Raw genomic sequence first — 15847 nt, 5'->3', positions numbered from 1 at the left:
TGACAAGGAAAATGGGAAGTAGGAGAAGCAGTAGAACACAGACAGTGTGTTTGAAGGCTCAGCCTTATGGATAATCTAAGCAGGAAAGCAAGTTTAGTTCATTCAGGACCAGCAAAATAAAACTTAGGAGCTCAACTATTTGCTTAGTGACTGTCTAAGCACTCCTTTCTATCTCCCCCCTCTCCCTCTCCCTCCCCCCTCTCCCCACTCTCCCTCCCCCCTCCCCCCTCCTCTCCCTCTCCCCACTCTCCCTCTTTTTTCTCTCTCCTTATCTAGGCAATGACTGTGAGCCAATTGGCTGAATGCCCATCAATGGGGGTGGGGGGGGGGGAAGAGACATGTGACATGCTTGGAAATCTTTTGGGTTGAATGGCTTTGAAGAAAAGTCACATATTATTCATGTGCTACCTCTGATCAGAAAAACTTGGGCTGTGTGTGTGTGTGTGTGTGTGTGTGTGTGTGTGTGTGTGTGTATGATATGAATAGTCACTTGTACCCAAACACATTCATGTAAACCTGGTTATATATTCTTGTCCTCTGAAAAAGCGCAAAGCAGGCTCAGCAATCTGTGCCTCGTGTGGTCTTGCTTGTTTTCACTGACTTCTTGAATGTGGTCACCATGAGATATAGATTTTGAGCAGAATGTTTTGTTCTTTTTTTTTTTTTTTTTTTAACAAGCCTCCCCGGTGTGTGTGCCACATCAGTGTGACATGAAGCAGGAAAGGAAGGAGCTGAGGCTCCAGCCTTGCCAGGTGTGTCAGGGAGCTCTCCTCTGAGGCTTCCACAGCCTGCACACACTTGACATGTAAATGCCCAGGTGCCACAGCATCCCAGATCTGTCTAGTGAGGATGCACTGCATGGTGACCTTCTTTACGATAAATTGCGGGCTGGAGGGAGGGTAAACTTTTAGATATAAACTGAATAACAGTTTAAATAAAAGCCAGACCCAAATAAAAATGAATAGGATGAATGCATGAAATGAATCTCAGTATTATGAACCCAATCAAAACTCAAAGCAAAAATGGCTCTTTCATCCTAAGCTATTTCTTCGATCTGATTTTGTTTCCTCAGATCCTGAGAGGGAAAGGCTGTGCAGATGAGGAAGGGAAGCTATCTGGCTGGCTGGAAGCCTAGTTTTTCTCTTAGTACCACGTCTATATATAAGTAGAGGTGTGGGAACAGTAAGAACTTCCCACAGAAGACCGGGGAACTTGCAAGGATCTGATGAGATCAATGCACTCTTTTTTGCCACTACTGTAGGGAAGAAAACAGCGTACTAAAACACCCTGGCAGGTTTGGAAGCGTCTGCCAAAGGCATCTGCATTCCACAGGAAGCCCAGGCTAGAACTAAGCAGCACACATGACTGCTCTGTGGATCCAGGGCTTTCTAAGGACAGGACCTGAAGTCTGCCTCACTTTTTGCTGGGCTTGGCCCCTATCTATTTGTCTCTTCTAGGTGAGCAACAAACTGATCCTATAGACACACAGAGAGGGATTTCCTGGCTTGGCGGGTCTCTTCCTAATTCTTTTTCTCCCAGGCTGCCAGACCTGGGCTCAGCACCTATAGTCCCCAGGCAGAAGGGCCAAGGCAGGGAGTGAAGATTATACATAGATTAGAGACAAACTGAAGGTAAATACCCATTAAAGTAAGTCTAATCAATTTATATTTTTCATATGTTTCCTAGAGAAAGCTGCCTGGCAATGTTGGTTTTCTGGACGCAGCTGGCAGAGTCCATTTTAACCCTCAGCAGATGGGCAGGGATGCTTTCACGCATTTCTCATACTCTCTGGAAAGCCAGTTTGTTTTGCTCAGAACCATGAACATTAATCTTCGATAATAGTTTCCAATACACTTTCACTTTCTTTTAAATGTAACAAATCTGAATGAAAACGGATTCATGCCTGACGGGCTCTGTGCTGGCCTCTAACTGCAAATCTGCCAGAGACAAAGCAGAAGCCGCCGTGCCAAAGCACTGGGCGTGGAGGTGGAGTGACGGGGGGTGTGAGTCCCACTCTGGCCCTTCATTTTTGGGGTGAACTTTGATGAGGCTCAGTGTGCTCATCCATATGAAGGTATAACTGTCCCCTCACAAGACCACCATGAAGATCAAATGACACGAGGATACAACTGAGTGGCTGTGAGGACGCTGTGCTAAGTAGAATAACCTAGTCACAGACAGTACTGCCTGGTTCTACCCATAAGATGTTAAAAGACAAAACAAAACAAAGCACACCAACTTATCAAAACAGGAAGACTGTATTGCTGGGGGTTGAGGGAAGAGAAAATAAGGAATTGCTTTCTAACATGGATAAAATTAGGCAAAGTGAAAACATTCTGGAGACCTGTATACAGTGCTGTGTTCATGGTTAACAATCATATGCACTTTACTCGTTAAGGGTGGGTCTTGTTTCCAAACAGAAAACTTAAGTTGTTTTTGAGCTTATATGCAAATATTTTTATAAGAAAGGGCAGAAGAGTTCTTTTTTATTTTTTATTCACTTTACATCCTGGTCATCCTCCATCTGTCCTCTCCTCCCAATCCCACCCTCTTTTCCTTTCCCCTCTCTCCTATTCCTCAGAAAAGGGGAGCCCCCCATCTTTCCATCCACCCCAGCTCATCAAGTCACATCAGGTCTGATGTCCTCTTCTCCTCTGGCCTGGCAAGGCAGTCCTGCCACTGGGAAGTGATCAAAAAGCAAGCATCAGAGTCCAAATCAGAGATAGCTCCTGATTCTCTTACTAGAGGACTCACACGAAACCTGAGCTGCCCAATGGCTACATCTGTGTAGGGGGTCTAGATCCAGTCCATGCATGGTCCTTGGTTGGTGCTTCAGGCTCTGGAGGCCCCTCTGTGCTCTGACTAGTTGGTTCTGTTGGTCTTCTTGTGGAGCTCCTGTTGCCTCCAGATCTTTTCCTCTTTCTCCCCACTTTTCCGCAAGACTCCCTACGCTTCGCCCAATGTTGCCTGTGAGTCTTACCATCTGTTTCGAAACACTGCTGGGTGGAACCTCTCAGAGGACAACTCTGCTAGGCTCCTGTCTGCAAGCACAGCAGAGTACTGTTAATAGTTCAAGGGTTGGCTCTCTTCCATGGGGGTTGGTTCTAGGTTGGGCCAGGCATTGGTTGCTCATTCCTTCAATCTTTGCTCTATCTTTATCCCTACACATCTTGTAGGTAAGGTATATGTTAGATAGAAGCTTTGGTGGGTGGGCTGGTATGCCCCTCCCTCTACTAGGAGTCTTGTCTAGTTAGGGGGTGTCCTCTTCAGTCACTATGGCCTTTGCTACTAGCAGTCTTTGTGAATTATCCAGTACTATACTAACATATTTAAAACCTCTTTTGTTTAAAAAATAGATTTCAGGGGTCTGAGAAAAATATATATAGTATAACATGATAAAAATAAAGTGAGTTTACTAGGGCAAGGAAATGCATCTGCAAGTGTAACGTACTATACATTATTGTAAATGACAGCAATTTAGTTACTAGATCTCAGGAAGTAAGCCAGAACTGGAGTATTTAGTTTATACTGCCTCTGCCCCCATTGCAGCTCTGTAAATAAACACAAAAAAGCTGCACCTACAAGTCCTTGCTTGGCTTTTGAGCCAGTGCCTAAGTGCATGGCTGGATTAGGAAGCCATGGTAGTTTGAATGCGAAATGTCGACTGTAGTCTTAGGCATTTGAGCACGTGGGTCCCCTTTGGTGGGGCTGTTTGGGGAGGGGTAGGTGGTACAGACTTGCTGGAGGAAATCTGTCGCTGGAAGAAGGCTTTGAAAGTAAACATCTCTCTACCAGTTTGCCCCATGCTTCATGCTTGCTGCCCTGCTTCCCCACCATCACGGGCGGACTCCAGCACTGGAGCTGTGAGCCCAACTAAACTCTTCCTTACGCAGGTAGGAAGAATGTGGGAACAGTAAGAACTCCCATCATTTCCACAGGAGACTGGGGGATCTGCAAGGATCTGATGAGATCAATGCACTCCTTTCTGTCACTACTGTATGGAAAGAAACAGTGTACTAAAGCACCTTGGCAAGTTCGGGAGCTTCTGCCAATGGCAATGGTGTGTTTGATCACAGAAGTAGAATACTAAGTAATACAGAAGGCAGTTCAAGATCCATATCACTTTAAAAATCTGTTTTTTTTTGCACATGTCTTCACTGCTGACAAAGTGGCAAATAAAGGAAATGTCAGCACATGAAGCTCCTCCACCTGGGTTTTAATAGATATTTTTCCTTCTTCACACAAAGGGGGAAAACCACATGTGAAATTCAAGCATCTATCCCACTGCCTTGCAGAGTCTCTCAGCTCGGCGGTGCCCTCACATGCAGAGAGCTTGTTGGTTTCTGAAATCATACTCTGTGTGAGTCACAACAGAGGCACTCCCATCCTAAGAGTGGCTTGCAAACAGAAATGTCACTGACCACAACCGCCCATTACTCCAGGTCCAGGGCATCAGATGTGTCTGGCATCTTCAGGCATGTGCATACGTACATGAGTACACACACACAAACAATTAAACATGGTAAAAGGAAATACATATATATATATATATATATTTAAAGGTAGAAGTGTATTTATTCTCCACTTTACTTCCATGAGTGGGCAGTTCTGAGCACAAAGGATGGGTCTGTTTGTCTTCTGAATAAAGGGATCTACTTCTGGCTCCAAAACTGATGCTGAGCGTGGAGAAATGTGGCCAAGAGACAGGACCTGGAAGTTAACCATGTCACTTTCACTCCCAGCCTTAACTTAAACATGCACAGACTGAGCTGCAGAAGAGGCTTTTTGTTTAAATGTATGTAAAAATATTTAACAATTTTATTACTATCGAAGGAAGAACAAATGTTACTGAAGGACAAGCACGCAGCGAGACAATCAGCACGCAGCCACGGCTACAGGAAAGGCTGCATAACAAGACCATCAGCATTTGGGAGCACGTACTTGCGGTGAACCTCAGCTCACTGCTTGAAGCTCCATTTTAAGTTTCTGACCGAGGAAACGGTTATCTGGTTCCCCCCAGGAGCCTAAAGTGCGGGAGGGTAAAGCAGCGTTCTCCTTGTTCCATCTTGTAGGGAGATTTCCCTTTCCTCAGAGAGGAGATGAATTTCCTAACAGAGGCACAGGGAATAGGATGCAGCCGGCTGGATACATTCATCATTATTACAAGGTTTCAGACTGTTGTTTCAGCTAGTAAAAATGTCAGTGTCTCCTGTTATTATAGAATTACATTATTATTATTTTGTGTGGCGTTTGGAATATGTGTGTGGCGCACGTACGTGAGTGTGTGCATGGAGCAGCCAGGGTAGGATGTTGGATGTCTTCTTCTATTATTCCCAGCACCCTCTTTTTGTCTTTCCCACGGAACTAGAAACTTGCCCCAGTTTGGCTAGTTGGCTGGCCAGCCAGCAAACTTTGGGATCTGCCTGCTTCTGCTACCCAATGCTAAGGTACAGGCTTATGTAGCCATGCTTGCTTTTTAGGTAGCTGCTTGGGATTTGAACTCAGTTCCTCATGGTTCACAAGGTAAGTGCTCTTACCCACTGATCCAGCTCTCCAACCTCTAGTTATTATAGTTTTATATTTTACATTTATAGTATTCAATAATGATTTTATTATTACAACATAACATTTATTGCAAGTATTCTACATTCAGCTAAAATACTGTCGCGTGGTATGCTTCTGCCTGAGTCTTCATGGCTTGTGCACTCGCTGCATACCCAGGCTGGCCAGTGGAAACAATGCCAGAACCAATCCCCCTACCCCACCTTCTTGTTTCTTTTTTTTGGATTTGAAAGTGTTCACTTGGTAGTGACTGAGTACTTCTGGAAAATATTCTGCTACACATGCTGAGGTTTCTGTTTTTATTTTCTTAAGGTCCAGCTGATTTTTAGGGCTTATGATTAAAATAGTTTCAATTAGCGCCATAATTTTACGCTATTCTTTATTTAAGAAATTCATTTGGTTTCTGTTTTTCTTGATTGATCTGAAAATTAGAGAACATCTCAGAGCTGGAACATTGCACATTGGCTGCCCATTGAAAAATGCTCAGGTGTGCAATTATTTTGACCGTCAATTATAACTGACAGTATTGTCTTGCCTCCAAATCTGCTTTCACCTCTCTGAAAGCAGACTGTGAAGAAGTCACTTGTCTAAACAGCAGTGTGATTTTTGAAAAGGCATGTGTGTGTGGCAGAAAGTGCTAGTTTACTACCAACATCTATTCTTTTTAGAAAGAAAGAGAATATCCCTGACTACTTGAAGGTCACGTGGCCTCTCTGAATAAAGGCTGCATTTCACAGCTTCTCTTGCTTATAGATGAGGTTAAGTGCATCTTGGTCACTGTATCTTTGTGCCAATGTTACGGTGAGTTATGTATTTTTTTAAAGGGAGTAGTCGCTGTCTCCCCTTCCCTCTTAGACTAATGGCCTATCTACCTCTCCTCTCACCAGTCTGTTTCCCATGAACTGGGTAATTAGGGCTAATGCAGTATTCATCTAGAATCTGTGTCAGTCTCATAGTTAGTGGTGGCATATACCTATAATTCCAAGACTATGGAGGTAGAGCAAGAGGTCTCTGTTCAAGGCCATCCTTGGCTACATACGGAGTTGGATGTTAGCCTGGATTACATGAGAGTCTGTCTACAATCCCCTAGGAAAGGTTACAAAAAACCCTATGTCTTTCTTTGCTGAATATGTTCTAGGGACACAGAAACTCTAAATTGCGTGTCCAGATGGCTACAAAGCCTACACAACTCTTGTTTTGAGGTTAGTCCACTCCAGAGTGCACTGTGCTGTCTGTGTGCATATTTTGAAGCTCCTGGAATAGCAAAGGCGTGGCTGTTCATGCTCAGTATAAACAGACTGGAAGAAAGGTGCTGAAGCAGTATCCTGGTCATAAAATGGAATCTACGTGCTGAAGAGAAAAAAGGAAAAAGTCAGAAAGTGTCTAGGATCTTTTGGTCACCAAAGGAGCTTGGGTTGCCCAACTCAACTGGGTCCATGTGAGAGACACAGACTTCTGTACTATCCAAGGCACTCTCACTGGGTTACTGTAAGAAACAGCCTAACCTCCACACTGTTAACTAATACAGATCTTGGCAAATGACACATGTAATACCCAAGTTCTGTGATATTCAGAAGCTTTGATTTGGTGGTTGGAAGATAGGTAGGAAGGCCAAAGATCTCAGAGTGTAAGTGCTGTTCTTACCATATCTGAGATAACCCGGAAGGCAAACATTATACCCAACAAACAGTGGCTCCCCTTGAAATGTTGAAAAAAATTAGAATATTGGTGTGTCTGTTGACTCTTGTGGCTTCTTTCAAAAGTGTCTATAAAAGAGATGAACTCATGCCAAAACTAAACACTAGGAAGAGAGGACCATAGTTCCGTTAAAGGAGGCACCCTGCCTAAATGTCACAGTCTTAGCCAACTAGTCAAAGGCTTGGTGATTTGGGGCCTTGCTAGTCTGCAAACACCTGGATGTTCTTGCACCTGTGTACTGGGTGGCAACATCTGCCAATAATGGCTGTGTCCCTAAGCCTTCTTAAAGACCTTCTCTAAGGGCACAGCCAGAAAAAAGGACAGGTAAGGGGTGCTAATTTCTCAATCAAGCCTATTAATTCATGTGGTTTCAAGGTAGCTACTCACAAAATGAAAGCGATCCCAAAAAGTAAGATTTAAGTCTTAGAGCAGGCACTTGGTATCCATTCAAACTGCCTTCTGGTGTTCCCTCCTCATAGCAGGGGCTGGAAAAAGGTGGATGAGGTTTATCCAACTCAATGCATCTGTGTACTAGGTTTAGAAGGTGGAAGAGAAGCAGGAGCAGTTTTCCTGCTGTGTTAACTACTGCAATTGGCAGGCACTGATGAAGAGATGACTGCTCTGGCATCAGCATCCAGGGACTAGACACTGGCTTCCTAAGTGTTGAGAAGCCTTTGTGGAAGCGGATGTTGGAGCAATGTTTAGGTGTCTAACTAGCTGCTTCCCGAGAGTCAAGAATCAGTTGTAGTAAAAAAATAAAAATAAAAACATAAAAAAAGTGGGGCCTTTCAAGACTGTGGACAAAGTGCTGTGCGTCCAGTCAGTAGCTTCAGTGGGGGTCTCTCAAGTTTCCCCTTCCTGTCTTCCTGGAGTCCAGTTTGGTGGTAATGCTTACAGTTCCTCCAAGTATTTCACCCACCCTCAATGTTCTGTTATAGAGTTTCTTTCTGAATAAAATAACTAGGCAGTATCTGTTTCCTGCAAAGACACCCTAGAGCTACATGCAGACAACCCTTTTGGTGGGGAAAATTTGCACGTGGAACAGAGAGGAAGCAAATGGTCTAGGAACATAAGTTAGTGGTTCTTAACCTTCCAAATGCTGCAAATTTTTAACACAAATCTTCATGTTGTGGTGACACCCAACCAGGTCTTTACAAATCTGGACAGAACAATTCTCTACTTCAAATGAAAAAAACAAAAACAAACAACTCCCCTGCCCCTCCCCCCCAAAAGACCCCCAGGATAGCTAAAACAATCCTGTTCAATAAAATAACTTCTGGAGGTATCACCATCTTGGATTTCAAGCAATACTACAAAATAATAGTAATAAAAACTCATGGCACTGGCATAAAAACAGACAGGTTGATCAACGGAATAAAATCAAAGACCCAGAAATAAACTCACATACCTACGGACACTTAATTTTTGACAAAGAAGCCAAACCCATACAATGGAGAAAAGATAGCATCTTCAACAAATGGTGCTCGTCTAACTGGATGTCTTCATGTCGAAGAACGCAAATAGATCCATATTTATCACCCTGCATGAAACTCAAGTCCAAGTGGATCAAATACCTCAACATAAAACCAGATACACTAAATCAAATAGAGGAGAAAGTGGGGAATAGCGTTGAAGTCATCAGTACAGGAGACAATGTCCTGAATAGAATACCAACAGCACAGACCTTAAGATCAATGATTAATAAATGGGACCTCTTGAAACTTTTGCAAGGCAAAGGACACTGTCAATAGGACAAAACGGCAACTACAGAATCGGAAAATCCTACATCTGACAGAGGACTAATATCCAAAATATATAAAGAACTAAAGAAATTAAATACCAACAAACCGAATAACTCAAATAAAAATGGGGTACAGAGCTAAACAGAGAATTCTCAACAGAGGACTCTCTAATGGCCAAGAAGTACTTAAAGAAATGTCTAATGTCCTTAGTCATCAGGGAAATGCAAATCAAAATGACTCTGAGATTCCATCTTACACTTGTCAGAATAGCTAAGATTAAAAACTCAAGTGATGGCACATGCTGGTGAGGATACAGAGCAAGGGGTACACTCATTCACTGCTGGTGGGAGTGCAAACAAACTTGTACAACGTCTGTGGAAATCAATCTGGCTGTTTCTCATAAGATTGGGAATAGATCTACCTCAAGACCCAGCTATACCACTCCAGGGCATATACCCAAAAGATGTCCTACCACATCACAAGGACACTTGCTCAACTTTGTTCATAGCAGCCTTATTCGTGAACTGGAAACAACCTAGATGTCCTCTAACTGAAGACTGGATAAAGAAAATGTGGTAAATTTGCACAATGGAATACTACTCAGCTATTAAAAACAAAGACATCATATAATTTTTAGGCAAATGGATAGAACTAGAAAAGATCATCCTGAGTGGGGTAGCCCAGACCCAGAAAGACACTCATGGTATGTACTCACTTATAAGTGGATATCAGCCCTAAAGTATAGGATAACTATGCTACAATCCACAGAGCCAAAGAAGCCAAGGAGGGCCCAAGGGAGGATGCTGAATCTCATTCAGAACAGGAAATAAAATAGACATCTAAAGTAGATTGAGGGATGGGTGGAAGAGAGGGTGGAGAGGGTAATGGGGGTGGAGATCAGGTGTGCAGAGAGCAGGGGTGGGAATGTTGGGGGGAGGACCGGGAGAAAGAACAGAAATTGGTGGTGGTGGGGCATCCCTGCAAGACAGGAGGCTCCTGGGAGTCTATGGGGGTGACTTCTAGCAGCAGGTGGTTAAGGAGCCTGAAGTCACCAGCGCCTTCACCTGGGTAGTTCTTTCAATGGAAGAAGGAAGATACCACCCCACCCATTTGACCTAAAATTTATCTTGCCTATGAGAAGTGTAGGGATAAAGATGGAGCAGAGATTGAGGAAATGGTAAACCAATGACTGGCCCAGCTTGAGACTGATGCCACGAGAGAAAGCCAACCCCTTTTAATGATACTGTGCTATGATTGTAGACAGGAACCTTGCATAACTGTCTTCTTAGAGGCGTCATCTAGTAGCTGATGGAAGCAGACGCAGAAACACAGAGCCAAACAATAGGTGGAGCTTGGGGACTCTTGTGGAAGAGTAGAAGGAAAGATAGAGGGAGCTGGAGGGGTCAAAGACTCCACAAGAAGCCCTACAGAGTCAACTAGCCTGGGCCCATGAGGGCTCACAGAGACTGAACTACCAACCAAAGAGCATGCACATCCTGGACCTAAACCACTTACATATATGTAGCAGATGTGCAGCATGGTCAACATGTGGGTCCCCTAACAATGGGAGTAGGGGTTATCTCTGACTTTATTACCTGACACTAGATCCCTTTCCCCTAGCTGGGCTGCCTTGTCAGGCCCCAGTGGGAGAGGATGTGCTTAGTCCTGCTGATACCTGAGGTATCAGGGTGGGTTGGTACCTCTTGGAAGTCTCCCCTTCTCTGAGAAAAAGGACAGGAGGAGTAGGGAGGGGGCGTGAGGGTAGGACTAGGAGGAGAGGAGGGAGGGGGCTGGGATCAGGCTATAGAGAGATTTTAAAAAAGGGAAGATAGGCAAGATCCCTGCTTTCATGGGACTCACCCCAGAAGGGTCAATGTCTACTCCCATAGTTAAAGGGGAGATTGAAATCATAGATGAGCAGCTAAATGTGGACCATGTGGATCGTGAGGGATGCTTGACAGCAAATGATACATGGTGACAAAGTACTGGCTGTGGGTACTACTTTAGTTGGTGAAGACCTTCCTCAAGAGTACATCTGTTATAATAAAAATGTATCTGTTTGGCCTAGGATGCCGATAACTGACACAAAGAGACTGAAATGTGCTCAAAGCTGCAAGCACCACACCAGGCAGAATCTTTTTTTTTTGTTTGTTTTTTGTTTTCTCCTTTATTAATTAATTCTTGTTACATCTCAATGGTTATCCCATCCCTTGTATCCTCCCATTCTTCCCTCCCTCCCATTTTCCCCTTATTCCCCTCCCCTATGACTGTTCCTGAGGGGGATTACCTCCCCCTGTATATGCTCATAGGGTATCAAGTCTCTTCTTGGTAACCTGCTGTCCTTCCTCTGAGTGCCACCAGGTCTCCCCCTCCAGAGGACATGGTCAAAGGTGAGGCACCAGAGTATGTGAGAAAGTAATATCCCACTCTACACTCTACTGTGGAGAGTGTTCTGTCCATTGTCTAGATCTGGGTAGGGGTTTAATGTTTACCGCCTGTATTGTCCTTGGCTGGTGCCTTACACTATGGAATACTATTCAGCTATTAAAAACAAGGAATTCCCGAAATTTGTGGATAAATGGATTGAGCTAGAAATGATCATAATGAGTGAGTTAACCCAGAAGCAGAAAGACTCAAATGGTATATACTCACTTATATCTGCATATTAGCCCAAGGGGCATGTCCCATGAAAGCCTTCACTTACCAGGAAACTGAGACAGAGGGGAGGACATTCTAGTGGGACTCTAGATGAGAGAAGCATGGGAGAATGGCAAAGTAGAAGGATCCAGAGGGTCCTAGAAGCCTACAAGTAGAACATTATGATAGGCAGATTTGGGCACAGGGGTCCCGCTCAAACCAGGCAGAATCTTAACCGCTACTAACCTAACTAAAATAAACTACTCTAATCCTCATAACTTACACATATCCCAAGTACTTGACAATCAATCTGACCCTTCTTGGGTCGCTTCTCTCCTCCTCCTCCTGTCAACTGTCAAACTGTTAACCATCAACTATGAACTCCCTGCTCCTTCCCCTCTCCAGGAAGTCCCACTTCCTGTCCTTCTGCCCAGCTGATTGGCTAAACAGTACTTTATTGGCAGTTGTTACACCTGCTCAAGATATTCCTCCACATACATCTGTGCTAAGATCTTAACTTTTAGAAAGGACTTATAAGACATGGAGAAAGAAGATTCAGGTGATGAGGAAGGAGTCAGGTTGGCATGTTTGAAGGGCAGAAAGATCCCATCTTTTCTGGAGCATTAGACAAAGGGAAAAAATGGTTAAGTGTGGCTTGAGACAGGTGGCAGTCCTGGTAGAGCTTGTAAATTATAAGAATTAATTTGGATTTAATTCCAAAGGGTAAGGGCTATCACAGAAGCGATAGAAACATTTTTGCATTGTTATTGATTATTTCCTTATTAGGTCATGCATGGATATTTTCAATAATGGAAAACAATAGTTACTGTAAACATTTGTATTTTATGAAAGACATTTTCAGAAAACAGCATACAAAGGTTGTTTTAGAACGTGCTTTCTTCCAATTCAGAAGGAAAATCCCAGCAACAAAACGACTCATGTGTCTTTCCATGCCATGATTAGCATCCGCCTGCCTGCTCTCCTGGTAGAGGTTCTGAGTCCTGTGTGGTGCATCTATAGAGGTACAAACTCCATCACTGAGTGTGTGGGGACAAGTTACTCAGGTGCTTCTTGTAAGAGGGCAATGGGAGTCTCCTGGACTGCATGGAAACAATCCAATAGGTTCAAACATTCATGTTCTCAATTAAGATGCAGAAAAGTCATATTGTTTCCCCTATTTTGTACATCCAGAGAACTAGGAAATTCAGGAAAACTTTGCTTAATATGGTCCCCTCCTCCCTTCCTATCTCCTCTCCTTCCTATACCTGTTTTCTTTGAGACAGTGACTGTCTTTGTAGCCTGCACTAACTAGCCTGGCCTAGCTTCACACTTGTGGCAATCTCTCTGCCCCAGCTTCTCCAAAGCAGAGACTTAAGGCATAAGCCATCATGCCTGGCCCCGATTTTACAAACTAAAGGGAGTTTCTTTTCCTTCAGATTTCCCTTTTCTTTTTATTTCCATTAATGTGCTGGTCTGGGGGGAAAAAAGCATTTAGGAAAAACAATTCAATACAACTTGAATTGTTACCTAAAGTTGGAAAAAAAAAAAAAGAGAGAGAGATACCTTCTCCTGAGCATCCCCAACCTGCTTTGCCCGCCTGCACCACACTGCCCACCACACCCCCACCTGCTGCATCCTCCTACATTCCACTACCCAGTGTATCCCCTTGCATCCCACCATCCAATGTACCCTCTGTACCCCTCCCTGTCCTGCTGCTTCTTGGGAAAGGGCACAGGAATGTGAAGTCTCACTAGCCTAGCCTGACTGCCATCCCTGTGATCCTCTGGGCTCTGTTGCCTAAGCGGCAAAAACTCATCCATATTTCCGGAACTGTGTAGCAGAGATTCTCACTCTGGTTACCTCTTCCCTGGCCCCAGCTGGTCTTTAATTTGAGGTCTAGATGGCTCTGGTGCACAGTGCAGGAAAGGAGCACACATGTTCTAGAGTGTGCAGGGCCGCAGGGAGAGAAACCCCAGGGCCTATGACTGTTGTCACAGGAAAGGGAGGAGGGCAGGGGCACCCTGATTGTCACATCACTATGACAAGTATCCCAGGTGCACTTTACCCAAGAAATCCCTTTTCTGGTTGAGATAAAGGAGAAAAAAATTTTAGGAGCAGCATTTTGGGGACTACTTACCAGGTGTCTTAAGAATAGTAAGATGTCTTGGGGGTAGGACTCTGTGTGTTTTAGGTCTGAGTGCTAAACTTAAAGAATTATTTTAGAAATACATCAAAACTGCTAATCTCAAAAGAATTCCTTTGCACCCATTTCTTTCTTCCTTTATAGCATGTGATGTGGACACTGCACTGGTGGTAGCAAAGGCAGTTTGTCACTACGGTTCAAAGTAGAGGCTGTTCCTTGCTACAGTCTGAAACTGTGTACTCTGATCTTCTAGTAGATAAATGAGTATGTTTGTATCCAGGTCCATTCTGAAGTACGAGGGGTTTTTAGGTGCAGCAGCCCCATGATACAATTCAGGGGCTGGCAGAGGCATGACTGACCCTTAGCTATGGACTAGAATCCTAAGATGTGAAAAGGCACAAATGAGATGTTTGTAATCTGAGTTTTCCAAATAGCTTAGGTAAGCATGTTACTGCTAGTCCACTAGTTAAACTTCCAGATCTGGCAACTCTGGAGGAGTACTATTTCAGCCAGAAATGTGGCAAGCATGCATCTTTATACCTTGGATGGCATACTCAGGAACATGCGTTGGTTTCCTTTTGGCTGCAAGCGAATGACTCCCGAGAGCATAATGGCCAGAGTGTTTCTCTGTATAATGCCCACAGTGTATGCAGAACATCATTCTCCAAAGCCCCGAGATGGTGTATGAAGTGCTCAGTGGCAGTGGCGATGTAAAACATCCTGACAGCTCTAAATCTCCCAACTACTCTCTAGTTACTTTGAGATCCCCATATTTAAGGGTCTGCTGATTCCTGGGTATGAAGAAAGAATTTTTAATGGGGCCAAATGTAGGTATTTACAAGGGGGAATTGTTTTTTTTTTTTTTTAATTTTTTCTATTTTTTTTTTATTAGGAGCTGCCTTATGTTCAAGAGTTGTATTTACTTTGTCAAGCTCGCCAGAATGAGAAAATCCCCATTGCTAGGCAGCCTAGAGTGCTCACGAAGTATTTCTGGGCATTCAGAACTGAAGCATGTGCTGCCCAAAGGCAGATTTCATTACAGTGTGTTATTTAGTCCTCTTGCATCCTCCCCACCCCCACACCCCCAGACAGGAGCAGTTCTGTAACAGGGAACCTTGGTTACTTTATGCTGTAACATATTTACATGATTGAAACGCAACAATCAACACATCTGTGAAGCCCGAGGGACAGGCACACTTTAATGGTTTCTTGAAGCAAGCTGATTTCCTGGAGCTTTTAATCTTTCCTCTGTCCTGCATGCATGAGCAAGCTCTCCTCCACTGTAGGTATTTGACACAGTCTACCTGGTATGAATGTGAATGAAAAGAAAATACACACAAAATTAATTTTATGTTTTATCTCTGCCAAACCATCCCTGATTTCTTTCGCCAGTTCGCTGTGCACCTAGGGCTGGGCTATCATTTCTGTCATGTTGTGTTAGATGCCATACAAATGGAGCTAGGTAGTAGGTGTTTGGTTTGACAAAATGAAATGTGGCTTACTTACTCTAAGTCCATAATGAATGGATAGTATCTGTCCCAGCAAGGGGCTCCTTACTTCTCACGGACAGACAAGGCACCCTCTCTCAGGCGGTGAGCATTTCAAACTAAGCCAACAGCCAGGTGATACTAGGGAGTGCTGGCTGATGCATGTTATTGCATGTGTATTGAGTGTTATACTTACTAAATCTGTACATTAATTAATTGCTAAGGCTTTAGTAAAACACAGAAAAGAATTGATATTAAAGCTCTCTGAAATGAAAACTTTCATTTCCTGCTTGATATCAGAAAGCATGGTAACTCCTGGAAACCCCAACTTCAAGCACCACTGAACATTTACAAACGAATCCAGTTTCACCTCTACCCTGCACATATACCTCCCTCTACAGCCTTCTTTCTGCCCCAGTTTGGGAGGGAGACTGAGAGCACACTGGGCAGAGAGAGGGGCAGAGAGAGCCAGCACCCTGTCTACACGCTGTGGGCTAGTGTTGGGGCAGCTAAAGACTCAGCACTCTGGTTAAGGGACACAGACTGGAGGTGGACACGACTCCAAAGAGGAACTCTCT

At 43.9% G+C, this 15847-nt stretch overlaps 1 protein-coding gene and 1 long non-coding RNA gene across 5 annotated transcripts in view; one reads left to right on the top strand and one right to left on the bottom strand.

Annotated features, from left to right (window-relative positions):
* The window catches only part of ELP4 (elongator acetyltransferase complex subunit 4), a 214318-nt gene that overhangs the window by 5953 nt on the left and 192518 nt on the right, over positions 1-15847 (bottom strand). The window contains exon 10 of one of the 3 annotated variants that reach the window (XM_084774340.1): positions 14892-15086. The exons of the other annotated variants lie outside the window; for them this stretch is intronic. Coding sequence (XP_084630466.1) covers positions 14907-15086 — 180 coding nt within the window. The 3' untranslated portion in view covers positions 14892-14906. Of the gene's footprint in view, positions 1-14891; positions 15087-15847 lie in introns of those variants that run through there. 3 annotated transcript variants of the gene reach the window in all.
* LOC311593193 overlaps positions 15501-15847 on the top strand; it is a 41249-nt gene continuing 40902 nt past the window's right edge. For both annotated transcript variants that reach the window (XR_014777608.1, XR_014777609.1), the window contains exon 1: positions 15501-15847. This exon is cut by the window's right edge and continues 152 nt beyond it. This is a non-coding gene — a long non-coding RNA (uncharacterized lncRNA).

This window comes from Acomys minous, assembly GCF_964271855.1.
Source record: "Acomys minous genome assembly, chromosome: 3".
Taxonomy (NCBI): Eukaryota; Metazoa; Chordata; class Mammalia; order Rodentia; family Muridae; genus Acomys; species Acomys minous.
Note: the sequence above shows the minus strand (reverse complement) of the source record. Positions and strands in the feature narration are given on the sequence as shown.